At 41.9% G+C, this 27,981-nt stretch overlaps 6 protein-coding genes across 7 annotated transcripts in view; 3 read left to right on the top strand and 3 right to left on the bottom strand.

Moving 5' to 3' along the window:
- LOC145911643 (protocadherin-16-like) overlaps nt 1-8,575 on the bottom strand; it is a 45,768-nt gene extending 37,193 nt beyond the window's left edge. For both annotated transcript variants that reach the window (XM_082999049.1, XM_082999050.1), the window contains exons 1-7: nt 8,129-8,575; nt 7,340-8,071; nt 7,160-7,269; nt 6,904-7,017; nt 6,573-6,688; nt 6,144-6,276; nt 4,800-4,998 (exon numbers count right to left, since the gene is read on the bottom strand). In XM_082999049.1, the coding sequence (XP_082855175.1) occupies nt 4,800-4,998; nt 6,144-6,276; nt 6,573-6,688; nt 6,904-7,017; nt 7,160-7,269; nt 7,340-8,071; nt 8,129-8,491 (1,767 nt within the window). In that variant the 5' untranslated portion in view covers nt 8,492-8,575. The remainder of the gene's footprint in view (nt 1-4,799; nt 4,999-6,143; nt 6,277-6,572; nt 6,689-6,903; nt 7,018-7,159; nt 7,270-7,339; nt 8,072-8,128) is intronic.
- A 467-nt stretch (nt 8,576-9,042) lies between these two features.
- Nucleotides 9,043-12,388, bottom strand: LOC145911006 (b(0,+)-type amino acid transporter 1-like). Its single transcript, XM_082998237.1, has 4 exons — nt 11,560-12,388; nt 10,863-11,050; nt 9,765-9,971; nt 9,043-9,705 (listed from the first exon to the last, which is right to left on the bottom strand). Exons 1-4 carry the CDS (start codon nt 12,386-12,388, stop codon nt 9,445-9,447), a joined length of 1,485 nt encoding a protein of 494 aa, XP_082854363.1. The 3' UTR covers nt 9,043-9,444.
- A 2,557-nt stretch (nt 12,389-14,945) lies between these two features.
- Nucleotides 14,946-16,896, top strand: LOC145911004 (b(0,+)-type amino acid transporter 1-like). Its single transcript, XM_082998233.1, has 5 exons — nt 14,946-15,407; nt 15,467-15,809; nt 15,933-16,120; nt 16,370-16,576; nt 16,636-16,896. The coding sequence occupies exons 1-5, from the start codon at nt 14,985-14,987 to the stop codon at nt 16,894-16,896; spliced, it is 1,422 nt and encodes a 473-aa protein (XP_082854359.1). The 5' UTR covers nt 14,946-14,984.
- Nucleotides 16,897-18,465: 1,569 nt separating this feature from the next.
- Nucleotides 18,466-20,625, top strand: LOC145911570 (b(0,+)-type amino acid transporter 1-like). The gene is made up of 4 exons (XM_082998961.1): nt 18,466-19,330; nt 19,451-19,638; nt 19,854-20,060; nt 20,120-20,625. The coding sequence occupies exons 1-4, from the start codon at nt 18,508-18,510 to the stop codon at nt 20,378-20,380; spliced, it is 1,479 nt and encodes a 492-aa protein (XP_082855087.1). The 5' UTR covers nt 18,466-18,507; the 3' UTR covers nt 20,381-20,625.
- A 679-nt stretch (nt 20,626-21,304) lies between these two features.
- Nucleotides 21,305-24,009, top strand: LOC145911003 (b(0,+)-type amino acid transporter 1-like). The gene is made up of 5 exons (XM_082998232.1): nt 21,305-21,790; nt 21,991-22,381; nt 22,548-22,735; nt 23,246-23,452; nt 23,773-24,009. Exons 1-5 carry the CDS (start codon nt 21,305-21,307, stop codon nt 24,007-24,009), a joined length of 1,509 nt encoding a protein of 502 aa, XP_082854358.1.
- A 649-nt stretch (nt 24,010-24,658) lies between these two features.
- On the bottom strand, nt 24,659-27,895 carry LOC145911001 (toll-like receptor 7). Its single transcript, XM_082998231.1, has 2 exons — nt 26,517-27,895; nt 24,659-26,300 (listed from the first exon to the last, which is right to left on the bottom strand). The coding sequence occupies exons 1-2, from the start codon at nt 27,893-27,895 to the stop codon at nt 24,659-24,661; spliced, it is 3,021 nt and encodes a 1,006-aa protein (XP_082854357.1).
- Between the last annotated feature and the right edge of the window lie 86 nt (nt 27,896-27,981).

Genomic DNA, 27,981 nt, shown 5'->3' with positions numbered 1-27,981 from the left:
TAAAAATAACTCATGGCGGCCTCTTTGTATTATCTTATCGACCTCGTTGTATCTCCACAACCCCACTGTGCGATAACAGTGCCGTGTAGCCGTTCGTACCAACCAGAGTTCTGTGGGAATTATTTTCATTTTCTTGCGTCGAAACAAGGTGCTTCGAAAACTACAGGAATAAACATCACTAAGTCTTCTGTGGCAAATTTCATTTATCCCGAGTTCAAATGTCGAGAGCAACGGGGTTCCAACTGTCAGAGAGACAAATCATAAATCTGCTACGAATGCAATTCCAAGCAAACCAGCAAAGTATTAAACCCACAAGTTTCGATTTAACGCAGATAGATGAAACAGAATGAGTCGCGTGCGGCTCGCCACAATCGTACAGTGGTGTGACACACAAAGAACCCTGGGTTTACTTCACGGGTCGGACGGGGGTGAACGCCGCCCCTGCCTACGTGAAAGCGAAATGTCGGGACACATATATTTGGTGACGCTTTCGTGCGAGAGGGTCGGGCGTCGCAGCATGACCGCTTCTGTTTCGGGAAACAAATTAGCGCTGTTACAGTATCGTTGTTTTCGAAAATTTTTACGGTTGCAGGGCTTCCAAGCCTTACTGCCAACCACATGATATTGCGCGGCTGGAACATCAGTTTACCGTTTCAAATTTTGCCAATACTGAGGTTAACGTATTGGACTGCTACAGTTAAACAATGGTATACAATGTTTCATACTCATTTACATTATAATAATTGGATTTTTTTACATCACGAAGCATCAACACGGATGCTTCAAAAACAAACAATATTTGTTGGTTGCAATGTTATGAACAGACGTTAGTATGATTTTTTAATTTTTTACAATACTCCGGTCAACCGTAAAGGCTAAGTAGCTGCGTTTTTTCGCCTGGATGATTCGCGCCGTTCGGAGAAACTAATCTAGCGCAGAATTGATTGCCGGTCTTGGTATAAAGCGCCAGGCTCACAGACTTAAGTCTTTCGGAAGTCAATTTCGGCAGGTTGATATATGGCCGTCGTTCTGCCGTTTAATTTCGCAAAAAGCAATAAAACGCGCGCGGGCCATCATTCCCCCCTCGCCGAATCGCAGCGACATGGGAAAACAATTGGAACGCATCGATCGGGCGCGTTCGGGATTGGATGACGCGACGAAGCCTTCGGAGTCGGTGAAGGACAAATATTGGAATTGCGACCGCGCTCAAGTACCGACGATCCGGCACAAGTGCCAGTGAAGCGTCCGGCAATTAGCGGAGTGGGGGCTTTGGGGATTTGCACTGACTGCACGTATTTAACCTCTTGTCACGAATCCAAGCACATAGCAGAAACTACTTATTTTTGACAACAGCGGCTGCGACTATTCGGTCCAAATATAAAAGCACACGTTAAGACAACAACATACAAGGCCAAGATGCAAAGCAGAAATGCATCTTGTCTGCCTGAAAATCTTTTCACAAACATTCGTGAACTGTGATCTACATTTGCCAGTTTTTATTGCATAAATCCAACCTATTCAAAATGTTCGAAAAAACGCATTGGCCTCTTAAAAATACACTTGAGATATCGTGGTGGTACGCTGCCAGAGGCAAGATCTAAAAGAGGAAATACGTATAGTTGCTACGCAAGTTCGGAGTTGTACTGCTTGTAATTGTCCAAGCCAAATACACGCAAAATAATGGCGCTGTAGTGCGATAATAGACGGAAGTAAGCCGAAATTATAGTGTACTGGCTGAGCTCGTTTAGTTTCATCGACTTAGGGTGAAACGTGAGAGTAAAAATGAGTTTTGGGGTAATTTTCGGTCGTGGCGCAAAGTGCAAAAGCTTGTGAGCGAAATTCGCCGGCCGGACGACACGTGTTATCGCCGTATCGATGGGAAAACGCAAGCAAACCATTGAAGTGGGGCCGAGTGGGCGAATTTGCTTTTCGGCGAAATCAAACAGACATCGGCAAACGTTGGACAGCGACCAATCCCCAAAACGTGTCGACTGAATAGGCAGTGAACGTAAGTGTTTGGTATGAAAAGGACAAGCAGCGCCAATCTAAACAAAAGAAGGCTCGCCAAATGCATTTTGTAGTTAAAACGACAGAGAAAAAGTTGGACGATGTCGTGAATCTCAACTGCATGAAGTATGGAGAAAGCTTTGAAGTTTGGACATTCGCGACATAGTAACAATATTCCAATTCAAACCAGCTAAAACGCTTTTATTGATACCAAAGTTGCACACACAAAACCAAACCTATTTGCAAAAAATCTCATGAGATGTCATTGCAAAGTAATGACCCGAACACCACAATATAACAGTGATCCTACTTCTAACGATAATCCAAAGTTCACACGGTACCTTATTACTCGAAAGAACGGTTGTTTGTTTTTGTAAAGAAAAGTCATTATCGCGCATAGAACAAGTGACGAGATTCACCCAGCACTGAACAGTGCGGTGCGTTCAGTGTTGTCAGTCCACGGCTACATGTTCCGAACGTAAACAAGCCACAGTGACCAACGTAAACGAACAGCGAGGATTTAGTTCGAAATCGCCGATCGCTTACTGCGCAGGAATGCCACGAGAGTGACCCTGGGCAATTCGCAACGCGTCGGTTCGCAGAAATCCGACGCTTTTTGAAAGGATTGAACTGGTTTGTGTTCGGCGGAGTGTTAAAACATCTGGCAACGTTAGTTGGTTTTGGCGTTTGAAACCATGCGTTTCACTGAAATCAATACAGGGTGCGCAGTTACGCAAATATGTGTTCACTTTTGCCTCCCACAACAAATGTGATTAGTGTTTGATGACTGTGCAAAAGGAGAAACCGCTCATATTAATAAAAGCCGTAATCTTTTTGGCTCACAACGCTCGTTTTACCGGATAGATCTAAGAACTGTGTAGACCTCGTAAAGAACAAACGATTCATCAAATCCAAGTACACAGACATACATCAACCCTCATGACAACGACGTAAATTAGCGCAAAATCGGCGGAGACTCGCCGCCTTTCCGACCAAACAGAGAAACGCCGCGACCAAATAAAAGCCTCCCATTCATCATTGCTTTTACCGTCCCCTCGTACACTACCGTGCTGCCATAAAAACTGAAAAGCTTAGTTCGTATTTGCCGAACCACGAGCAGGAAACGGAGACAGTCCAGGCACACACACACTTTGGCTCAGCGAAAAGCAAGCTACCCCAGCGTGCTGCTCAGCTACAGAGGTTGTCCCTCTTCGTGTTTACCCACAAGCGGAGCGCTGTGTACTCAGAGGCGTATGCGAACTCGCTTGGAATGGCGGACAGTCAAAGGACAGCAACTGCGGACCCGGGGTGGGGTCTCTTCATAAATCAGATGATTTTAATTCAACTGCCGCACGCTAATGCTTGGTACGCCATCCTAGGATACGCCCTTTGAGGCACTACTCTTGAAGTGTATTCTGTACTTTTTGAATCGCAAATATTAATCTTAAGACTATGGAGGTGACGCATATGTTGCATGAACAATGGATGATGTAAAATGCATGAAACGTTTTACAAGGATGTGTTGGATACGTAGAGCACATTTTGCATTGTGGCCAGCTGCCAACCAGACTGCGTTTGCACAGGGACATTTTTAGGAATTCAAGGTAAACCGCCGACTGTTTTTCACAATGTTTGACGCTTGTCAGTTTTTCCTGTCGGAGGTCAAAGAACACGTCTCGCGTTCTTTGCACGAACACAAAGCCCGTTTGAGCGCCTGACAGGCCGAAATAGTTGATCATACGAGAAAAGTAACGAGATACGTCGGTTTAGGCGCAAATCCATCGTTACGAAAAGCCCGCGCAATATTGGTGCAAGTGTTATTACACGGCCCTCGACAACATGAGGCTTTTGACCAAAACTCCTGTTCATATTTGTTCGTGTTATTTTGACTCCAACTTTGCATACAAAGAGACTAAAACGTGATGTACAAGCACAAACATTTGACGAAATATTAATCAGAATCGTTCTTCTGGCACTTAAGTTTCTAAAGTGTTTATTTGAAACCGACGTTTCGTCTGCCATCCGGCGAGACTTCCTCAGGGTTATAGTTTACCATTTGACGAAATAGTTTACCAACAGTGCAGCGAAAGGTGAACCTAAAGGTCACCTCACATCGCACAATCAAAAATAGCCAAATGATCGATCCTACAGGCGCGCCAAACTTAATTCACAAATGCTAAAACACAATCGCATACGAAAGACTTGCAAGGGAAACGGTCGATAGGAGCCGCCACGTTCGCAATCATCAAAAACCCGGCGAAGAGGGCGTTTCGACTGGGGTCGATGGAGTCGAAGCCAGATGAGCGCCGTGACGACTTTCAGGATAATCCAGGCGCGTGCGTTGCTCAATGCAATTACTCGACGCTTGTATGTGGGATGATAAATGCAGGTAAGGATTTGTCAATTCTCCACACGCTTTGGATTTCAACAGCTCATACGCTTCTGACATGTGCTGCATTACCCCGAAATTTTTTTTGTAGCAAAGCGTATTGACGTCATGTTAACTTCTGCTGTTTCTTGACTGTACAGTAAGAGCAGTTTACCTGTCTAGCGTTCTTTGCACAGTTTGTCTTTTCCGTCATTATATCAAAATCAATTTGCTCTATTCACAGGCTACCATACGCTTACACATTTCCAGGCGTTATTTTGCGGGCAGGATTTTTTTTAAAAACAACTGACACGCTATAGATAGGGTTTTTCACATAACTCCAATAACGTGCAAGAGTTTTATCTGTACTTGACACAACATTTGGCTTAAAACGCACCCTTATGTGAATGTGGATGCGGCTTACCTGAAAAAAGCACGTCCCGTTTAAGCTGTCCTCCCGCACTGGCGCTTCGTAAGAGGACTTTTCGAAAACCGGCGCCCGGTCGAATGTGTCAGATATCCGGACCAACAGAGTGGTGTTGGAAGACTTAGGGGGCATCCCTTTATCCGTTGCAATGACGAGCAAGCGGACCTCCGCAGCTGCACTATGGTCAAGAGGCTCCCTGGGTAAGAGAAGATGATGACTTATTTGCTCTTTGTCACCAAACAACATCAAGGGATATATTACACACACAATTCGTGGCTGTGTTGGCTTATTTTCTAGTTTTGCAATATTTTTGCACATAAGAACAATATTTTTGTGTGGACGATTGGCATGTTATCACATTAAGTACTGATGGTATTAGATTCAGACAGTTTGGTTACATCTGCAAACCAGTAAAAGCCGGAAATGCAGCCGAAAAACAGGCGGATTTCGACAGGTTAAAATGTTCTCTCTTAACTACATACCGTAACTAAATATAAGGGATTACCAAGACCCCGGTTTCATATACCTGAAATATTTATGAAAGCGGCGGTTACTCTGTTTTGAATGCACATGAATGATTAATCACCGCATTGAAGCGTGAGGAAGTTAAATTAAATTTACCAATTGGCGCGTTTGAAGAGAACTCCAGGTAACAAATTTTCTTTTTCGTACACGATAACTTCTGTGCGTAATTGAATCACATTTATTGACAGTTGCCAAGCGTGGCCTTTGAGGTTTGTTGGAAATGACGTTTGTCCGTATTACGAGCGCGAAAGGCAATAAAAGTGAATTGAACTCATACGGTTTGAGTAAATTTCGTCGATGAACTTCAAAAATGGTTTATTGGATTTCAGCCCGCCTCAAATTCTACCACTCTTCGCAACCGCCCAATTCAAAGTCGGAATCACTTTCTTACGAGAGGGCTTCTATCGAAAAGCCCACGATTCCCCGCCGAACAAAAGGCGGCGGAAATAATTAGCGCGCCTTTAATCCGACTTCACTGCTATAGGCTGACATGGGCTAAAGAGAAATGTGAAGATTTTAGGTGTGGTCGGAGTAATTGAAGGCTTGTTACACTTTGTGTTTCGTTTTTCTTCTTTGAATAAAGGAAATTGAAACCAGTTACGTTTTTTTGCGAACAAAGGAATGTAACAGAGGCAGAAAATAAATGCCCAAAAGTTTTAATGCCACATTACCTCATTAAACAACATTAATGTTTAGATGTATCGAACACAAATTCAGTCCATTCATAAAGTCAAAACGCACATGGGTTTAATATTTCCAATCAACCAAAGCTCAAACCTTCACGCACGTTCGCGGCGAAAGAGTCGATAAACTTACGCGGTGGTTATTAGGCCTGAGTCCTCGTTGATGTCGAACCAGTCGCTGTGATCAGTGGCTCGAAGTCGGTAAGTAATGCGAGCGTTCTCCCCCAAGTCCTTATCAGTGGCCTGCAGTTGAATCACGAATGTGCCTGGCAAGGTAGGACACGTTGTTTACCGGTTTGTGTGCATACATTTGGGCGAACACGGTCGATAGCTTACGCAAGCATGAATAGCTTGTTCGACATGTGAGCGATAAAGGAGAACACAGTATAGCAGTGGCGCAAAATGATGTTAACTTTCTAATCATCGGAAATGTTTAAGAATACACAGCATTAAATTCCCAGGCCTTCCCAGGTGTGCTTTATGGACACCAAATGATCTAAAACATTTTTAACGCGGATTGTACAAGATTTGTGGCCAAACCTCAAATGAAATTCATACAAACCGGGAAAAGTTTCCTCCGACAATTCCTCCACGTATAGTTGCTTTGCGAACTCGGGTGGATTGTCATTTGCATCAGTAATTGTTAGCGTGAACGATTCGCTCGCGGCTTGAGGAGGACTGACATGCAAACAAATGTTGTTGTGGTTTTGTTTAACCGCTTTATTGGAGGACTTTAAAATGTAACACGACACACATTAGCGCCTTCTTTCGTAAAATACGATTTAACAGTGGCGCGGCTTCTAAAACAGTAACACCGCAAACGATGCCACCGCTTTCGAGGGCACAACAATGGGAGTGATGTTTCAGCCGTTTCATGAAGATTACACACATACCTGCCCAGGTCTGTCGCATTTAGTGTAAGGTGATAGGCGGCTTGCGTTTCACGGTCCAAGGCGCCTTCCACGCACACCAGGTAGATCACGCCGTTGTCGGTCTGCACGCCAAACCTATGCGAAAAGTTTCCGAATTAGCCCTGCGACCCGCCGTTTTGGGTTCAACGCCGCTAGCGTGTATTGTTGCGCTTGGCAACAGCAAAGCACGGAGAAGAGTGTTCTTGCGGCGGATATACAAGAAAAAAGAGCCACTTACTTTCCATCGCCGCCTTGCAAGGTGACGTTGAACTCAGAGATTTCGCCCAAATCGGGGTCGGATACGGACACCCTGGCGATGTAGTCCCCGATTTCAGCGGCCTCTGACACCTGTGGAGGCCAAGAGCGCATCTTAGTATTTTATCCATCAGCTTTAAATAAAACAGCCGAAAAAACCTACCTCTGCCTTGCTGTTTTCCAAGAAAATTATATTAATCGTTGGTTTATTGTCGTTTATATCCTGGACGTCGACGATAACCACAGTGGAGTCGGTCAATGGCTCCGCGCCACCATCCACTGCCACCAGGATAATTTTGTGCTGCACCTGTTGCTCGTAATCCAATTTCTTGTTGAGGTAAATTCTTCCCGTTTGGCCATCAACTTCAAACAGTAAATCCGGATCGCTTTGACTCCGATCAATGTGGTAACTGACTTGGCTGTTGATGCCCTGGTCTATATCAATGGCTGTAAGAGTTATTATATCTTCTCCAACATCCTGACCTTCTGATATTGGTACAGTGTATCTGCTTTGATTAAATGCAGGGGGATTGTCATTGTCATCCAGTATGTTGACATTCACAATCATGCTTCCGCTCTTTGGCGGGGTGTCCCCATCAAATGCTTCCACCAGTAAAGCATAATGTGAGGTGTCCTCTCTGTCTAATGATTTGTTTACCACTAAATCAGCAAACACTTGCTGGTTGATTGTCCGGTTTTTGACAAAAAATGTGTTGCCTATGTTGCCACTTGATATTCTGTAACCCTGGACATTAAATGGACTCGAGTCACTGTCAGTGGCAGAACCCAAATGGTATTTGGAACCAGTTTCAGTTGCTTCAGAAATGTTTAAATTGATGACATCTTTTGAAAATTTTGGTGTGTTGTCATTAATGTCGATCACAATGATTTCAACCTAAAAGCAAAAGTAATAGTAACTACAATTAAAAAAATTTAAAACATAAACATTTACCTGATGGTATACACTAGTTACCATGTTGAACACTGAAGCATCAAAAATTTGATTTGTTTCATGGTTTAAAAGTGCAGTGGTTACAATAATTCCCTCAGTTTCCAATCTGTCTACATCAAAGAAGTCACGAAATGGCGAATCCTGTGGGCTTGTGAGAATAAACTGTTGCCCAGTGTTTGATAACCTTCCAACTTCTGTGCCCACAGTTGCATTTTCAACGACTGAAAAAGAATTTTCGCTGGTCTGGGCCAATGATAAACTGACACCTTGCAAAAGCAGGATTGCAAAATAATACTCCAAACAAATAGTGATAAGTCCTGCAGTCCTCAGACAGGACATAGTGAGGTAGTTTTTGGATGGCATCCTTTCATTGTTGCTACTGAGCACTTGAAAGTATTAAATTTCCATTTAATCTTTGAAACACCCCTACCATCCACAAGGGTCACAAATGCCTTTCACCTGTTGGAAAGTAGTTTCAAAGTATTAAATCTGTTTAGATAAATATATCATGCTACCCCATCACATATTTTTTCACATAATGTAAGACTTGGTGCAAATCTAACAAATATTGCTATGGCTTCTACCCAAACTATGCTGCCTAACTTGCCAGTCCATACTCCACTTTAAAGTTACCACCAAAGTTCGTTGTAATGTCCGTTAGGATATGCAACAACAGCGCTATTTTATTGACTGCACAAAAGTAAACGAAGACAGTACAACCTAAGCTGCACCGTCCTTGAGTCATAATCTGCTCTAAAGCAAAGACCATGTGCACATATTTACATTTCGCGGCAGTAGAAAAAGGGGGAATCGGCGTCTATCGCGACGGCTAATCGTTGAGCGACAGCGACATCTGGCAGCATTACGTTTCTGTTTGCGCGAAAGTGTAAAGCGGATTGAAGGTTTTGGTTCGAATAGAGGTAGGTTCAAGCAAACAAATTTTATTATTCAAGCAGCCTAATAAGTAAATTTTAACACATTATAAAAACTTGAGTAATTCAAAATAATCTGGAAAATCGACAAATGGACTAAAGCGCGTAAAATAATAAAATCATTGCAATTTACATCACATTTAATTGGGTATTTCTGAATAATTTGATCAAGACCGAGATTGTCATCCCTTTATCGCCTAATGACGAAGCATCTTCAGCAGCAGACAGACTTGCAAACCTGTCGGACAATACTATTTTATCATGCAATGGGAAAAGCGTTCTTAATACTCAAAATTGCGACACAATATCTTGCTAAATTCAAAACACTTTGTTCATTTGTTGATTAGCACCAAGTGGTAAATTAACACAAAAACAGAATGATATTTATTTTTTCGCCGCCTCCAACTGATAGGGAAACCCCCGAAAATCGGTTTCGGCGACTTGCATCAACTTTTGAAGGAATCTATAGAAATGGACCAATCCAGGCACGCGCACACGACGGTGAATAAATATATAATAACCAAGAAGGACAACTGCGTAAAACCCAAGGGCCCAGAAGTAAAGCGGATTTGGGTGTTGGACAAACGGAGCGATGATAAGAAGGACGGAGAGACAGCACACAACGATGGGTATTGGTAAAGGTACCTGCACAAGAAAACCCGTAGCAACATCACATTCTCGTTAAAGTGAAATGAAATGCTAACCTTGTAAGGTCGTGGGATATCTGGCATTTTTCTTCGCAATATGAGAACGCTGCCAGCACTGAGCCCGTAGAACAACCACGAGGTAAAACCGAAAGCATAAATGAGGGTGTCAAAGTCGCCGACGACGATAAACACAATCGTCACTGCACAATGGGTGATGATGGCAAATGCAGGGGTATAATATTGGACATGGATCATCGCCAGTGCCTGCAAAAATGAACGCGGAAGTCAAACATTTTTTTTAAATTTATGATTTGTTAAATTTATGCTTTGTTTCCAAAGCCAGATTTCTTCCCAGTTATGTGTATATTTGCACAACTCAGTCAGTAAGTTCACAGCACTGCTAATGAGCACATCAGTGTTCAAAACGTTTGCTTATAATGATTAGCATGTTAGCCTTGCCATTTCTATTCCGTGTAATGAAGTTTTTCGTATTTACATGTACATGCTTTTACTGTATACAGTATATTTTTTAGTCTTAGGCCTATGACTTTAGTAATTGCTGGTGCACTGTTTTGGACAGACTGAAACTTTATTTGCACAAGCTTTCGCGAGCTTCGCTTCATCAGGTACTGCAAATGGCGTGACAAAGTAAAATGCGGTATAAAGGCGCTAAAAACACGAGAAGAAAAACGCACGAAGAGGTGATCGCCGTTGGTCACTTTGTGCCCGTGGCATCCTGGTGCGTGAAGTGGCTCATAAAGCCCTATAGTTACTATTATGACCATTGCTGATAGAGTCACAACGTTTGATGTGGCGTTGTTCAGCCGTCTAGCTGACTAGTCTTGACCTTGTCTAATTGTAAAGCAGGGGCAACATTTCACAACACAGGGAACATTTTCCTGCAGGTTCACCAACGTGATTTACATAACTTGTGCGCGCTGTCCTCTATCAAAATGCATCGCACAAACCGGACAGACGGTCTTAAAATAGGTATGAGGCACCAGCACGCACCAAGAAGACACGGTCATAAACTGACCAACGGTGATCACCTCTCCGTGCGTTTTTCGTTCGTGTTTTAGCGCCGTTATTATATTGAAATACTTGGAATGACAAGAGCGTCTCCGCGGTATTTACAAAAGAACAACTCATGTTGACCTTGGGCATCCAACCAGCGCGGGCAGCAACAAATGGTGGCCGAGCTGCAGCCAACCAAGCCCCGTTCAAGTTACCAACAGTTGAAATGCAAACAGCAAGAGGGATGAGCCATGCACCTGCTCCCATAACCTTGCTCGCAAATATGACCCCGACAGCTTTGGTCGCGAGCATTTCTTCGACAGACAACACTGGAAAAAAGGAAAAAATCACGTTAAGAAATAGAAAATGTTATCTCAAGAGATGGGCAAAATGTTTTTGTGTTGGATGAAATCATAGGCGCACTTGTCCACTTCAACTTATTTCTTTTCAAAATGCGTAAACCCAGGTTATTTCCATCATCAACTGTCAAATAAGTAAAAACATAGAAAGGGAGATAGATCTATAAACAGGACATATTGGGACTGTTTTAAAAACCTCGTATATGATTGTTAAACAAATAGGTCCTAATTATGTTACACATTGTTATCGTCATTTAACGGTTACGTGCGATTTCTAGGACAACTCATGAGTGTGGTCAATGTGTAAATGTATGCTTGGCAGTAACACGAAGGACTTGTTATGCGAAGGGCTAACTTTTTATCGTTTTTACGGTTTTTAATAAAGACATACACCCTACTGGTTTGAAGCAGGTCATTCAAGCCTTAAGAAAAATAACTGCTACAATTATAAGCAGTTTGCATAAGGAAGAATAATTTACCTGAGAAGTAGCCCACGTTAACCGCCAAGTACATGACGATGACCGAAAGCACGGATAATATACAGGCTCTAGGCAAGTTACGTTTCATGTCCTTGACTTCTTCTGTCACTGTGGTAAGTGTAGCCCAGCCATTATATGGGAACAGTCCTTGATAAAAAGCCTGGGCAACGTTCGAAACTCCGATACTTGCGATGATTTCTGTGTCGAAAGCTGTCTTAAAATTATTTAGACCAATCTGGTTTCCACGGGCTAGAGATGCAATTCCTCCAATAGCAATGACTGCCATAGCAACATATTTAACAACTCCAAAACCAATCTCGGCCCAAACGGAAATTTTCACACTCTTACAGTTGAGGAAAGTTACAGTAAGAACAAGAAGAATGCCAAAGAGTTTAATGACGCTTTCAGGGATCTGGCAACCTTCGTCAAAGAAGGGAGTCACAAGGTAACGGGAAAATATCTGGGCGCTTGCTCCGGCACCAAGGAGAGTCATGAAGTTACTCCAACCGTAAAGAAACGAAACCACAGGGCCGTAAGCTAAGTTAAAGTTATTGAGATCACTGCCGGATGCTCCGAACGTTGTTCCCAACTCGCAGTAACACAAAGCTGATAATATTGCAACGAGACCGCAGAAAACCCACATAACAAGACTCAGGCCAATGCTTCCATGCATTGCTTGCAATACTCCCACAGGAGAAACAAATATTCCTGTTCCGACAATAGCTCCAGTAGTGAGGGCCATTCCTCCAAGAAGACCGATTCGCTTTTTCATCTCAAAAGTTTCCTCTGATTTCTTCACGGCATCGATTTTTTGCTTAGATTCGTTCATAGTGAAATCCTCAATGAACTAAGCCAAATATTCCTAACACAGATCTTAAAATTGATAAATAAGAAAGATTTACATGTAATATGAAAGCCAGAGCTAATGTGATGATAGTCACCGTTAAGTTAAGTAGACGTTTCCAACAGGAACTGTCTTCATCATTACTATTGAATGAATTAATATGACGCTAGCTTTTGCTTAAGTACACCACAAATCACCAAGGCGAATCTGTTTGGTGCTAAATGACAGTCTTGCAACTCTGCAATCTCGAGATACAGCTGCTCAGCAAACCGTTGTGTTTACAAGCTCACTGCGGTTACGGCCCATTTATTACAACGTTTTTGCAAAGCGCTGTTGGTGGTACTAGATGACTTCGGTTCTAGATTTTGTTCGAGGGTTTCTGCAAATCATGCAGCGTCATGGTTAAATGGTTTTAGTTGCTGAGCGGAAATGCAAAGTAAGCTTGATGTGGAACGGGGCTTTTCGCAGCACAAACGCGATATTTTGTCAATTTTCAAGACGTTTATCTTTGATATTTGGTGAAATTATTGCATGTATTAAGAGGCTTAAAACTATGCCCAATAAGTTTTTACCGGGTCAACGTAAGTATGTCAGTAAGGGTATAATGAAGCTGCGACATGGTGACGAGTACATATAGTTTATAAAAAGGTTGCAAACACATGCATATTATGCATAGTAAATTTCAAATATTAAAAATATATTTCACATTGAAGCATAGCTTCAGCATCTTTTTGTTTACTTCAGACAAACTGTCTGTTTGGCAAAAAAAGTTGCGTACATTTTTTTTATCGACGTTTGGTCTATAACCCGTCGAGACTTATCAGGGATATGGCACGCAGCAGTTCACCATGTACACAAAGCAACGTAAAAGTGTAAGAAAAACGTAGGCTTAGGGTTTCACCACTAATGACGTCACATGACAGGGTGTGCAATGAGGCGAACTATTGCAACAGGTTGTTGTTAACGGTGAGAAAATGCATTGCTTCTTGTCATTGACGTACCGTTTGTTCTCATGGATGTGGAGCGGTATCCTTCTGAAAGAAGAGCTGAAAGAAGAGCTTTGTGGAGCGGTTACTGGTGTTCCTTAAAAGTCTACACGGCAAGAAATACCACAAATTTTGAAACGTCGGCGTAAATTTCTTTTTTAAAACTCCTGGAAGACGAGAACTACCCCGTGCAAACAGAAAGGTTTGGCTCATGAAGATTGACCTCTTGTTGAACCAGAACGGTTTGTATTCCCGAAGAATGTCCTCCCGCAATGGTAAAGATTGCATAAATAATACATCACGACAAACTGACCAACAATCAAACTACAGATGCATACGACCATGTAAAATATATTGTAACATCTCACCTGTCTCGTGACTATAAAAATTCCATAGGAATTTAGATACCATCAGCAGAAGAATCGCAAATACCTCGCACCATTTGAAAAATACGGATTACAATGGTGTAATGGTATATGAATTAAGCATTCAAATTTTTAGAAATAGTAAGGCTTTTGTTCAAAAAATCTTGAAAAAAAAAAAACCTCACCGCACCATTTTGCCGGTTCGCCTTCTTTTTACATTGAAAATGATTGTAGCAAACAATCGAAACGTCTGTATGAAGTTCTCTACCATTGTATGGGCTATCTTGTTCGTATTAAAGATAGAAAAAAACGTCAGTTATGTTCCTAACAATAAAATGATTTCTATTTTTTCACACAAAATGTATATTTTTTTCTATTCATGTTTCACATTTCTTAATAAAACAAAAACCAATGACGTTATAGGTTTTGCAACATTTCAGTAAACTTTGCACCAATAGGAACACAAGTGACGTCACCACGAAGAAAATAATTGCAAGATTAGAACTCTTCAAATCAGGATCCTCTATTTGTAATAAATTATTTAAAAGTCTGGCCCCCATACCTGAGACCAAGAAGAACTCTTTATCTCACGATGAAAATCTTAAGCGTGGATTTTGATGAAATATGGGAATGAGAATAAAATGCATAACACTGCCGAGGAACCTAAAGTGAAAAAACTGGTCCATGGAATGCTGAACGTTGGTCACCCTTGACCCGAGAGTACAACCTTGTGCTTTTGAAAATTAATTATTTTGCATTTGAATTTGTTGCATGTGTTGTTTGTGCACTGATCAGTTTTCTAATAAACACTGATTAGGTCCAGGATTAGCTGTGAGTTTAGAATGTAGACTACATAACAAAATCGTTTTGAAGAAAATGTCTCGATTACGTTGCAAATCTCTATGGTTGCGAAAGAAACACATTTGATCCGCCGCAATGCACAATGTGCAGTAACGCATGACATTGTGTACTCAACTAATCTTTTTTGTGGTATTAACAACGACAAAAATAAATGAGACGTATAACCGCTGTTAGGTCGATTCCTGGTTTGCTGAGCAACCTTGACTTTGCAGAGTTACAAGACTGTCAGTTGGTCCAGAACTGCCGTAAGCTAGCGTACATTTATGAATTTTGCTTAACTGTTTCATTGAAATCGAAAACACCTAAATGATTGCATATTTTAGTGCAGTATTTAGTGTATTTATATTGCCCGGTTGATAAGTCGACGTGATGAACACATTTAGGCAAAATAACGAGGGGATTAGAAAAGAGCCCTTTGAGATGAAAAAACGCATCGGTCTACTGGGAGGAATTGCTCTTAATACTGGAATTATCGTCGGAACAGGAATATTTGTTTCACCTGTCGGAGTATTGCAAGCAATGCATGGAAGCATTGGCCTGAGTCTTGTTGTATGGGTTTTCTGCGGTCTCGTTGCAATGTCTTCAGCTTTGTGTTACTGCGAGTTGGGAACAACGTTTGGGGCATCTGGAGGTGATCTTAATAACTTTAATTTAGCCTACGGACCTGTGGTTTCGTTTCTCGAGGCGTGGACAATCTTTATGCTTCGTCTTGGTAACGCTGCAAGTGCTCAAATATTTTCCCGCTACCTTGTGACTCCCTTCTTTGACGAAAAGGTTGCCAGATCCCTGAAAGTGTCATTAAGCTTTTTGGCATCCTTCTTGCTCTTACTGTAACTTACCTCAACTGTAAGAGTGTGAAAATTGCCGTGTGGGCCGAGATTGGTTTTGGAGTTGTAAAGTATGTTGCCATGGCAGTCATTGCTATTGGAGGAATTGCATCTCTAGCCGGTGGAAACCAGATTGGTCGAAATAATTTTAAAACAGCTTTCGACACAGAAATCATCGCGGGTATCGGAGTTTCAAACGTTACCCAGGCTTTTTATCAAGGGCTGTTCCCGTACAATGGCTGGCATGCGCTTACAACCGTGACGGAAGAGATGAAAAACATGAAGCGTAACCTGCCTAGAGCCTGCATACTATCTTTGGCGTCGGTGATTGTCATGTACTTGGCGGTCAATGTGGGCTACTTCTCAGGTAATGACTCGTTTAATCATGACCAGACGCTCTACGTTCACAACTGACGTATTGCTTTAATAACAAACATCTGTTTAATGTTTTCCCTGCTAACTTGCATAGTATTTATATATTCTCATACAGTTTTAACTGTGGAAGAAATGCTTACGACGAAAGCAGTTGGGGTGATATTTGCGAGCAAAGTTATGGGAGCAGGTTCGTGGTTCATGCCTCTTGCAGTTTGCATTTCCACTGTCGGAAACTTGAACGGGGCTTGGCTTGCCGGTACACGTTCACCTTTTGTTGCTGCTCGCGCCGGTTGGATGCCCAAGGTCAATTATTTTCCTTCTATGAATAAGGACACGAAGACGCGATATGGGCGTCATTTTCATGTGTTTTTATTGATGTAAATTTGACTACAATGTTACAAACGCCAGAACGTCATTAGTTTTTGTTATCATTGCGTGTTCACACAAAACTTTTGCCCTACGTGTAAACAATGAATATAAATCGTATTGAAGTTTTAAAAAAAGGCAATAACTGATGTGAACTGAGGTAAAATGATTGATTCATTTTGGCAGCCTCTAGCGATGATCCATGTCCGATATTATACGCCTACAGTGGCGATCTTGGCAAACTGCGCACTGACGATTGCGTACATCATCGTCGGCGACTTCGACACCCTCATTTATGCTTTCGGTTTTACCTCGTGGTTGTTCTACGGGCTCAGTGCTGGTAGCGTTCTCATATTGCGAAGAAAAATGCCAGATATCCCAAGGCCTTACAAGGTTAGCACTTCACTTTATTTTATTTTGACTGCGATGTTCCTATGGGTTTTCTTGTGCAGGTACCTTTACCAATACCCATCGTTGTGTGCTGCCTCTCCGTCCTCTTTATCATCACTCCGTTTATTCAAAACCCAAACCCACTTTACTTTTTGTCTCTCGGCTTATACGCGGTTGTCATTCTGGGTTACTACGTTTTCATTCGCCGTCGAATGCGGGTGCCTGGATTGGTCCATTTCTATCGATTCCTCCAAAAGTTGCTGCAAGTCGCCGAAACCGATTTTAAGGGGTTTTCTTATCAGTTGGAAGCATCGAAGAAGTGACAGACAATAGTTGTTGATAGCATTTGTTGATCTATCACGTAGTGTAAATGTTTATTTGAATAATAGCCTCCCGCAATGATAAAGATTGTACAAATAAAACATCACGAAAAAAACTGCCCAACAACCGAACTGCCGATGCATACAATCATGTAAAATATGTTGTAACATCTCGTGTGCCGTGAGAGTATAACAATTCCATTGGAATTTGGGTACCATCTGTAGAAGGCTTGCTGACTTTTTTCAAACAGTCTTGCATAATTTCAAGATCACAAAATGACAGAACTGAGAACACGAAAGGTCGTTTTAAAGCCCTTTGGATATGCAGCAACTACACATTTTGAATAGTATATAAGTAAACGAAGAAACCTCGGCTGCAAAATTTATACCAAAGAAAACCCATGTGCACATGCTAACAAAATAAAAAGATTATGGCGACGGCTAGCTGCTGAAATATAGCGGTGTATTTATATATTTGGTGGAAGTACATGGCAGTGGAAATTTTTCCTGGGCAATACAAATAATAAAATCATTTAAAATCCTTGTTTTTACGTAAAATGCATGTTTTTTATACATTTTGAGTTATTTGTCGGTTTTGCCCAGGTGTAGGTTATCCAATGTTCTGTAAGGTGATCGTGAATTATAAAGCTTTTCCATTAAATTTAGCTCAAACTTTAAACTGTTCATCAGTAGGGTTGTGGGATAACTACCCAAATTTTCCGTTATATTATACCAGCGGACTAATCTTGAAGCCCACAAAAAATTAATAAACTTCAGTGTTGCTCCGCATCTCGAAACGTTACTTTTTTTCATCATACGTCAAAGAAATGGCAATGTTGATGTGTTTATTAGTGCAAAGTGATAGAAGAAAATAATTGCAGGATTAGAACTTTTTAAATCAGGATCCTTTATTTGTAATAAATTATTTTAAAGTCTAACCCCCATACCTGAGACCAAAAAGAACTCTTTATCCCATGATGAAAATCTTAAGCGTGGATTTTGATGAAATATGGGAATGAGGATAAAATGCATAACTCTGCCGAGGAACCTAAAGTGAAAAAACTGGTCCATGGGATGCTGAATGTTGGCCACCCTTGACCCGAGAGTAAAACCTTCCTCTTTTGAAAGAAATTAATTATTTTATTGCATGTGTTGTTAGTGTACTGAAAGATTTTCTGATAAACACCGTTTACGTCTAGACGTCGCTGTGAGTTTTTAAAATATCTACCACATAACAAAATCGTTTTGAAGAAAATGTCGCGGTTACGTTGCAAAACTCTGGTTGCGAAGCAACGAAAAACGTTTGAACCATCGAAATGCATAAGGATGTGCAGTAAGGCATGACAAGAAATGGTGAACTTCAATAACTTTGTTGTGCTGATGGTAGCGCCTTACAAAAGAGAAAGATAAAACAAATGAGCCGTATAACCACTGTTAGCTCGACCTTGACTTTGCAGAGTTACGAGACTGACAGTTGGTCCAGAACTGCGGTAAGCTGGCGTACATGTATGAATTTTACTCAACTGTTTCATTGAAATCGAAAACACCTGAATGATTGCATATTTTAGCGCAGTATTTAGTGTATTTGTACTGTCCGGTTGATAAGCCTACGTGATGAACACATTTAGGCAAAATAACGATGGGATTAGGAAAGAGCCCTTTGAGATGAAAAAACGCATCGGTCTATTGGGAGGAATCGCTCTTAATACTGGAATTATCGTCGGAACAGGAATATTTGTTTCTCCTGTGGGAGTATTGCAAGCAATGCATGGAAGCATTGGCTTGAGTCTTGTTGTATGGGTTTTCTGCGGTCTCGTTGCAATGTCTTCAGCTTTGTGTTACTGCGAGTTGGGGACAACGTTTGGAGCATCTGGAGGTGATCTTAATAACTTTAATTTAGCCTACGGCCCTGTGGTTTCGTTTCTCGATGCGTGGACCACCTTTATGCTTCGTCTTGGTAGCGCTGCAAGTGCCCAAATATTTTCCCGTTACCTTGTGACTCCCTTCTTTGACGAAGGTTGCCAGATCCCTGAAAGTGTCATAAAGCTTCTTGCCATCCTCCTCATCCTAGCGGTCACTTACCTTAACTGTAAGAGTGTGAAAATTGCCGTGTGGGCCGAGATTGGTTTTGGAATTGTGAAGTACCTTGCTATGGCTGTCATTGCTATTGGGGGAATTGCATCTCTATCAGGTGGAAACCAGATTGGTCGAAATAATTTTAAGACAGCTTTCGACACTGAAATATTCGCGGGTATCGGAGTTTCAAATGTTACCCAGGCTTTCTATCAAGGACTGTTCCCATATAATGGCTGGTCTGCGCTTACAGCCGTGACGGAAGAGATGAAAAACATGAAGCGTAACCTGCCTAAAGCCTGCATACTATCTTTGGCGTCGGTGATTGTCATGTACTTGGCGGTCAATGTGGGCTACTTCTCAGGTAATGACTCGTTTAATCATGACCAGACGGTCTACGTTCAAAACGGGTGTATTCCTTCAATAACAAACTGTTTAATGTTTTCCCTGCTAACTTGCAAGGTATTTATATATTCTTATACAGTTTTGACTGTGGAAGAAATGCTTTCGACGAAAGCAGTCGGGGTAATATTTGCGAGCAAAGTTATGGGAGCAGGTTTGTGGTTCATTCCTCTGGCAGTTTGCATTTCAACTGTCGGAAACTTAAACGGATCTTGGCTTTCCGGTGCACGTTCACCATTTGTTGCTGCTCGCGCCGGTTGGATGCCCAAGGTCAGTTATGTTTCTCCTATGAATAAAAACCCGAGGACGCGGTATGGGCGTCATTTTTGCATGTGTTTTTCTTGATGCAAATTTGACTAAAATGTTGCAAATGCCATAAAAACTTTTGTCCTACGCGTAAACGCTGAACATAAATCGTATTGAAATTTTGAGCAAACTCAATAACTGATGTGAACTGAGGTAAAATGATTGATTCATTTTGGCAGCCGCTGGCGATGATCCATGTCCGATATTATACGCCAACAGTGGCGATCTTGGCAAACTGCGCACTGACGATTGCGTACATTATCGTCGGCGACTTCGACACCCTCATTTATGCTTTCGGTTTTACTTCGTGGTTGTTCTATGGGCTCAGTGCTGGTAGCGTTCTCATATTGCGAAAAAAAATGCCAGATATCCCAAGGCCTTATAAGGTTAGCATTTCATTTTATTTTATTTTGACTGCGATGTTCCTATGGGTTTTCTTGTGCAGGTACCTTTACCAATACCCATCGTTGTGTGCTGCCTCTCCGTCCTCTTCATCATCACTCCGTTTATGCAAAACCCAAACCCACTTTACTTTTTGTCTCTCGGCTTTTACGCAATTACTATTCTGGGTTACTATGTTTTTATTCGCCGTCGTGTGCGCGTGCCTGGTTTGGTCCATTTCTATCGATTCCTCCAAAAGTTGCTTCAGGTCGCCGAAACCGACTTTAAGGGGTTTTCTTATCAGTTGGAAGCATCGAAGAAGTAACTGTCAATAGCTGTTAATAGCATTGTTTTGATCGCTTTGTGCTATTAAACACATGAACATAACCGTTACTTTGTGGTATACTGAACAAAGTGTCCATCGCAAAGCAGAGCAACATTAAAGTTTTAATAATTTATGTGGAGTAAAATTCCAATTTAGCGTCATCACAACTCCACGAATGGCGATTTCCCGACTTTCTCGGGTACGGATCAAACATCTGAATAGTTAAAAAAGTTAAAGCTCTATTGAGGCACAGCTATATAGCCCTACCGCGACTGGTATTACCGACCAAACTGATGAAATCTACTGACACAATCCTATTTTTATGTGTATCCGTTAAAAGTCTTCTATGCTTGTGTGGTAAACGTTAACACACTGCAACGCTTGTTTATCTTGTACAAATAAACATTCCAGTATTTCTTTTCAAAGAGACACTTGTTTTGTGATTAGACAGCAGACCTGCGTGTGATGAACGCTGTCGATACAGTCAGTTTAGTTGAGCAGCTGGGTTTGGAACGTCAGAACATATGTGCATACATTAGCAGCTGACAGAGGACGCATGTTTTGCGCCAGGACATTATGACAACAATCTAGCAAACATACAAGTGAGAGGAAAACATGCAAAATAGATATTTTTTTAAACAATCATTCACTTATATGTTGAGAGCAAAGCATGGAGAAGCAATATCTGCTGACGGCATGCATTGTACCAGCATGCCATTGAAAACCATGGTCCAGAAAGCAAACATGAGCTTCGTTAAACATGGCTTTATTGTGATTTGCGGCTTTGGCAAACTGTCTTGTTAGGGTTGCAAATATTTCACGAATTGCATTATTGACTTGCTTCAGTTCGTGTGGCAATAATTAACTGCACCCTATGCGCGTAGGCTTACAATGTAATCATTCAGTTGCAGGCAAACCATTATAATGACAAGTTTTAAAGTACTTGATGATAATGTGGGCATTTCAAATGCTAGCGCCGACACTGATGACGCGACTGAAAATGAAAGCAATGAAAAGTTTAATCTCCAGAAGAAAATCGGTCTGGTTGGCAGCATTTCAGTGGTTGCTGGAACAATGGTTGGATCTGGGATTTTTGCCTCACCCGTAGGGGTGCTTGCAGGGACCAACGGAAGCGTTGGGATGAGCCTTGTGTTGTGGGCAGGATGTGGTATTATCGCAGGCATGGGTGCGCTCTGCTACTGTGAGCTTGGATCCTGTATACGGGAATCAGGTGGCGAATACACTTATCTGAGGAAAGGGTATGGACCTCTGGCAGCATTTGCCTTCGCTTGGTGTTCCTGCCTTGTGGCTCGCACTTCGGGCAACGCCGCCACCGCAGTCACATTTGGTAGCTACGTGGTTGAGCCTTTTTACAGTGGCGGGTGCAAAGCTCCAGACGTCGTGGTTAAGGTAAATGAATATCTCTTATTCGACTTTCGTATATAAGTGTCATGTTTCTGCAGTTTGCAGCATAACACTAAACAATTTTAGATATAGATCTTTGTTAGTGCTCCTTGGCTTGAAAAACGCTTCAGTTTGCACGCAATCACTGTAGAATTTGTCGTAATTTGTCCCCGTTTTTGCTCCTAATAACGCCATTTTCCTCGCAGTGCGCCGCGGCCACGATGGTAATCATCCTTACCACAATCAACTACCTGAGCGTTAAAGCTGCCGCCAAGGTACAAGGAACTCTCGCCGTAGCCAAATTTATTGCCATGGGAATAATCATAGTTGGAGGACTGGTGAGATTGGGCATGGGAGACAAAATTGGAACGGAAAACCTCAGCAATGCATTTCAATCGGAAGATTTGGCTGGACTCGGATTTTCACAGATAGGATTGGCGTTTTATCAGGGTCTGTGGTCCTACGACGGTTGGAATAACTTGAATTACATTTCGGAGGAGGTGAAGGACTCAAGACGTACACTCCCAAGGGCCATCATGATCGCCGTACCCGTTGTCACAGTTTTCTACATCTTGGTCAACATTTCCTACTTTGCAGGTGAGTCAAGCACTCTGAGTGCAACAACCATGAAGAAGTGCACCGTTCCGTGATTGCAGGCACAAACAAAACATTTTACATGCTAAATTATCAATTAATAAGCAGGTGTTATGAACTATAGCTTGTACAAAATGAACAATCAATTTCTTTGGGATTTTGTGTTTAGTTTTAACTCCGACCGAGATGCTGAACTCGGAAGCTGTGGGAGTGACCTGGGGTTACAGAGTTTTGGGACCGGCCGGTTGGATTATGTCTGTGTCGGTTTGCCTTTCAACGATTGGTTCATTGAACGGGTCGTGCCTGACCGGAGGTCGTCTGCCCTTTGTGGCTGCCAGAAGAGGCCACCTACCCAAGGCGAGATATAATTTTGTTGTTTAAGTATGAAAATGTAGTTTGAATTGTTACAACTTTCAGCTTGCTTAACAAGTAAGTATTACCCCCTCCAAGATGTATAGTTGGCGAAATTATTTCCGACCACGATTTCAGCAGCTACAACTGAAATATTCCTTGGAGTGGCCGCATCAGCAGAGCTTAATAAATTACATTCCTTGTTGTCGTGTCAATCGCATGAATGTTACAGGCTTCCCTATGGGCAATGGATCCCCATGTGATTTGCACCGCTGGTCACGATGAATGCAACCGCTTAGAAAGTGTCTTGTGGGTCGATACGGCACTCGCAAAGAAAATTTAATAAATAAAGTAATTACTGGCTCTCTCAACAAAACAATGTAATAACGACCGTGTTAGATTTTTGCTCTCAAAAAAGCAATTTAGATTTACTATGGTTCAAGAAAATAAATTGAAGGGAATAAAACTAACAGCAGTTTTCCGAGAAGCGTGTTCCAAACAAAACGTTTTTTTTAGATACTAGCAATGGCACACGTGGTGTTCTACACTCCCGGCCCAGCTCTCATCTTTACTGGTGCTCTTACACTTGCCTTTCTTATTCCCAACGACTTCGACAGTCTCATCAACGCTTTCAGCTTCACAGCTTGGCTTTTTTACGGGTTTGTGTTTGCAAGCGTGATTGTGTTGAGAATACGACGCCCGGAGTTAGAGAGGCTTTACAAGGTAAGTAAATACACCTAAACAAGTTTGTAAAACAAATTTTTGCTGGTTTCGAAAAGAAAAACCCTCCACGCTGATGTATTTGATAAAATGAATATAATGGCAAGATCAGTATGTATGTAGAAGAAAAACAGTCAAAAAATTTAAATTTACATTATTTCATATTAACCTATGAAAAACCATTGTGCATAATTTTTATACATATATATTTGATGGTCTGAAATATCTTAATAAGTACGTACTCCGGATTCGCCCAGTAAAAAAAATATAGATGCTGTACAATGATATAATGCTGTACAAAAATAACCACACATTTGATGCAGGTACCGATCATTTTCCCAGCGATTATGGTGGTTATCGCTGGTTACCTCGTCATTGCGCCGCTGGTGGAGAGTCCGGACATTATTTTTCTTTACGCGGCAATCTTTATTCTCGTATCGCCGTTCGTTTATTTCATTTTCGTGTATAAGCAGCTGCGGGTGCCTGGCTTGGACGCCGCAACTCTTTTCCTGCAGATGCTTCTGGAAGTAGCTCCAACTCATTGGAGGGACATGGTTTAACATGTTTATTTGCATAAGAAAACTTATGAACTTACTCAGTATAGTGCCTTGTATCGTACATTATTTGCGGGAACTATTTCATTTCATAGTATATTCTACGCCATCGCTATTAATCTCTAAAATATCCCTTCAGAAAACTGTCCAACCGCAGGTAAAATACACCACTTTTTGACAATGGTTTTGGGTAGTTGGTATATTGTTTACACGCGGTGTCTGCTGGGCAATTATTCATCTGATTGAAGGCATAGAGATTTATTTCTGTTTTAAGAAGTTCGCGTCGCCACAAAGTTTATGTAACTTCAAGAAAACATTCGGTATATTTCACTTAATTTGCATCCAAATAAAAAAGGGCATTGATTAAACTATGGTTCAACAACATTCTCAATAACAATCATTTTACCAGACTTTTAAGCAATTTACACTAAACACAGGTAACTGTTGTTCTGCAATGTACAGTGGGCGGTTTCGAATGTGAAAATGTGTTTTTTTTTTGCGAATGGGCACAATAACACTTCATGCAAAAAGATCTCTATGTCGTCGTGTTTAAAGTCAAGGATTTTTTAATTTGATGTCTGAAGGTTTACCGGTGATTGAAGATAAGGTTTTGTGGAATTCATGTTACATTTTATCTTGGATCGCTTTTACTAAATTAATTGCCGACTACTAAACAAGTCTTCAACGCCTCCCACAACTCATGCAAATCGTCGTCTTCTTCAGGGACGATAAACATATTCCGTTTTCGCTTGGTCGCCCCGTTGCAATCTATGTATAACGGAAGCGATTCAGTCTCATTTCTGTCGAACGCCACCAACAAGCAGTGATCCACACCCGATAAATAAAACCAGTTCTCGAGGGCGGACAGCACGTATCTGCATTTGGGGCTTCTCGCAAACTCCCGGTTCATGACCAAGATGGTGTTCCTGCTTGCCTTTATCTTCATCAACAGTTGGACGACTTGTGTGGTTCCACAGTAGTCGTCTCTTCCACTAACGCAAACTTTGAAGCGCGGATGCTCGCATTCTAGTTGCGGAAGCAAACACTTCTGCACCCAGTTGCCCATTTCTGGGTGTGTGTGGTCATGGCACACAAATGCATCAAACTCGTAACTTTCGTCACTCTTACTGTTCCAGTTTTCTCTCTCGCAAGCGTCGGAATATCTGATATTCCTGTGAACCAACGCCACGAGGTATTTTTTGAAACTCTTGCTGTAGAGAAATAGAGTCGAAGCCGTAAATACGGCCACAAAAGTAGTGACAGACAAGCACAAGTACAAGTCCCAATGAAACTCGCATGCATGTGAGGTGCTATACATCAGTAACGATATCAAGTTTGGGCCACTTTGGCACACAACGCACCCTCCGTTGTAGTCTTGCAGCGCAGAAGAGCAGAAAGGATAGAAATGGTAAATGATGGGCGCGCGAGTCGCTGGCAAGTTTGCCATCCAACCAAAGGTAGTACTCAGCGAGCACTCGCACAAAAAATTGTTGTATCTCAAGTCGAGGAACTTCAGGCGCTGCAGAAACGTTCTGTTAATAGCCCTCGGCCCGATGTCACTTATTTCATTGTTTCGGATGCTGAGATGATAAAGTCGTGGCAGTTTGTGCAGACTGTAAATATCCTTTAGTTTGTTGTGCGACAGAATAAGATACTTGAGGTTTGACAAAGCATGCAGACCTTCACTCGGTACCTCTGTCAAACCGTTGTACGAGATGTTCAGCACTTCAAGTTGAGGCAGACGTGAAAGCGCGGCGGCAGGGAAGAGCTGCATACCATTGCGGGAAAGGTCCAAATAGCGAAGATTTGAAATTCCGTTGAATAAGTTTCTTCCCAATGGAAGATGAAGCCAACCGTCAGTCATCGTCAGCTTCATGAGGTTTGGAAATACAGCGAGTAGTCCGTCAATAACGTCCAACTTCTGCACCGGTATATGATTGCTTGAAAGCGATAAAAATAGAATGTTGTCGAAGCTCACGTTCGTACGTCCATTGTATGCATGAAGCAGATAGTAAATGACCCTATCCATGCCGCTCAGTTCCAACTGGCCAGGGCGGTTCATGTGTTTCACGAATTCTAAAGTAAGGTCGTTCTCGTAGATGGTCACGTTGATTTGCAGACTTGTGAAATGTGCCAGTCCTTGAAAGGCCGAGTCAGCGATGTGACGAATCGGATTCCAACGTAGATCTATATGATTCAAGAGCGACATCGGGCGGAATGTGTCGCTATAAATGTAATTGATTTGGTTGTAGGAGAGATCAAGAAATTTCACAAAGGTGCAGTGTTCGAAGTTGATTCTACGAATATCAGAAATTGAGTTTCTTCTTAATATTAACGTGCTACCGGCAGGCCTTTTCCCTAAGGTTTTTGCAAAAATATTTGATTGAAAGCTTTGTTGTTGATCGCTTGTATATAAAATATTTTCTGAGGTGTGACCCAAGTCGCGTATTTTGTGATAACTATTGGGCTTGTATCTCTTCTCGCCGATTTGGTTGATTCTGGCATCCACAAACGATAATCGGGGTAATCTGGCCCATGCAGAGGTATTTAACTTAATGACGCCGCAGTATGCGATATTGAGATGTGACAAATGAGGCATAGATTCCAGTACACGAAAACTGCTTTCATTAACCTCCTGGTATTTCGTCCCGTATGACAAATATCGCAGTTGCCAGTGGATAACATTGCGGGGACCGAGAGCAATTGATTCCAGGTTTGGAAAGTTTTTAAACCAGTTTCCCAGTTTGAGAAGTTTCTGCTGTGGTTTCACAGGATGCCACAACTTGCTGCACAGTGTATTTGCTGATAAATCGATGGACTTGAGTTTCGGCAGTGGTGGAATCATGACCGGGTTCGTGGCGAGAGTTTTAAAACAATTTAATTGCAGGATTAGACTTTGAAGCTTCTGGTTCGTGGCGAGGAACCCTGTGGGAACTGATCTTAGCATGTTTCCAGACAAGTCCAAATGTTGAAGTTCGATTAATACCGAAAATGGGTTCCCGATGATGCGCAATGGTATAAAGTCATATTGTGACACGAAAGATACGAACAAAAACGTGATGTTCGGTGAATTTGCAAAGTCATCGTGACGTAAAACTCTTATGGGGTTGCCCCTTATCCGCAGCACCTTTAAATTTCCGGTCAAGAAATTCGTCGGTATTGCTGTCCAGTTGTTAAAGGCGAGATCCAGGTACTCTAGATCAACGCCGACAAACGGTTGGCCTTTAATGGTGAAGCGGCCCTTACAGAAAATCGTTGGTTCTACCATTCGACAATTGGAAGAAACGTGAAAGACCTTCAAGTTCCTAAGTCGACGCAGACGGTCGCTCGGAATAGGATGCATCGCGCTATAAGACGAGTAAATTACAACTAACGAAGTTGGTAGTCGACTGGGAAAGTTGGGTATAGAGCCTGAATTCGCACTGAGGTCAAGGTACTTTAACTTATCCAACATCGCAAACGCTTCATTATCTAACACAAATGACCTACTGCACACCGCGACAGTATTGTAAAGATCGTTTGTAGCACAATTTTCCTCGAGGTCAATGGCAACTAGTTCAGGATATCGCGCGAAAACCATGGGTCCAAAGTAGGTGATCATGTTTCCTCTCAAGCTTAATATCTGAATATCCTGCTCAAGGTATTGCGGAACGGCAGTCAATCCTCTCCCCAAACAGGAAACATACTTCAGGTCGTCTTGAGCCCATTGAGGAAGGCTTATTCTTCGAAACACTTTGTCCACTTCACTGTTAAAAAGTATAGATATTGCGGCTTTTTGCACTGGTGCACATTGCTGTCTAGCTATACGACTTGCTTTCAGTTGGCAGTTTTGCAACAGTAGACTTAAAACTAAGATTACACCAAAAAGTTTGCTATGCAGTGCTTCTGTCATTTCTGCTTCTTTACTGGACTGCAGGTTCTTCAACACAGAGAAAACGTTTGTTTAATTGCGACCTGTATATGCATATAGCACATGTG

Source organism: Ascidia mentula, chromosome 8, assembly GCF_947561715.1.
Source record: "Ascidia mentula chromosome 8, kaAscMent1.1, whole genome shotgun sequence".
Taxonomy (NCBI): Eukaryota; Metazoa; Chordata; class Ascidiacea; order Phlebobranchia; family Ascidiidae; genus Ascidia; species Ascidia mentula.
Note: the sequence above shows the minus strand (reverse complement) of the source record. Positions and strands in the feature narration are given on the sequence as shown.

Coding starts and splice junctions, on each gene's coding strand:
- LOC145911006 (XM_082998237.1), bottom strand. CDS start 12,388: ATGAACGAATCTAAGCAAAAAATCGATGCCGTGAAGAAATCAGAGGAA. Junction 11,051..11,559: donor TAACGTGGGCTACTTCTCAG/GTAAATTATTCT, acceptor CCTTTTTTCCAG/TGTTGTCTGTCGAAGAAATG. Junction 9,972..10,862: donor GCGCTGGTTGGATGCCCAAG/GTCAACATGAGT, acceptor TCATTTTTGCAG/GCACTGGCGATGATCCATGT.
- LOC145911004 (XM_082998233.1), top strand. CDS start 14,985: ATGAACACATTTAGGCAAAATAACGAGGGGATTAGAAAAGAGCCCTTT. Junction 15,408..15,466: donor AGGTTGCCAGATCCCTGAAA/GTGTCATTAAGC, acceptor CTCAACTGTAAG/AGTGTGAAAATTGCCGTGTG. Junction 16,577..16,635: donor ATATCCCAAGGCCTTACAAG/GTTAGCACTTCA, acceptor TTTCTTGTGCAG/GTACCTTTACCAATACCCAT.
- LOC145911570 (XM_082998961.1), top strand. CDS start 18,508: ATGAACACATTTAGGCAAAATAACGATGGGATTAGGAAAGAGCCCTTT. Junction 19,331..19,450: donor CAATGTGGGCTACTTCTCAG/GTAATGACTCGT, acceptor ATTCTTATACAG/TTTTGACTGTGGAAGAAATG. Junction 19,639..19,853: donor GCGCCGGTTGGATGCCCAAG/GTCAGTTATGTT, acceptor TCATTTTGGCAG/CCGCTGGCGATGATCCATGT.
- LOC145911003 (XM_082998232.1), top strand. CDS start 21,305: ATGACAAGTTTTAAAGTACTTGATGATAATGTGGGCATTTCAAATGCT. Junction 22,382..22,547: donor CAACATTTCCTACTTTGCAG/GTGAGTCAAGCA, acceptor TTTTGTGTTTAG/TTTTAACTCCGACCGAGATG. Junction 23,453..23,772: donor AGTTAGAGAGGCTTTACAAG/GTAAGTAAATAC, acceptor CATTTGATGCAG/GTACCGATCATTTTCCCAGC.
- LOC145911001 (XM_082998231.1), bottom strand. CDS start 27,895: ATGACAGAAGCACTGCATAGCAAACTTTTTGGTGTAATCTTAGTTTTA. Junction 26,301..26,516: donor GCCAGATTACCCCGATTATC/GTTTGTGGATGC, acceptor TGATATTCGTAG/AATCAACTTCGAACACTGCA.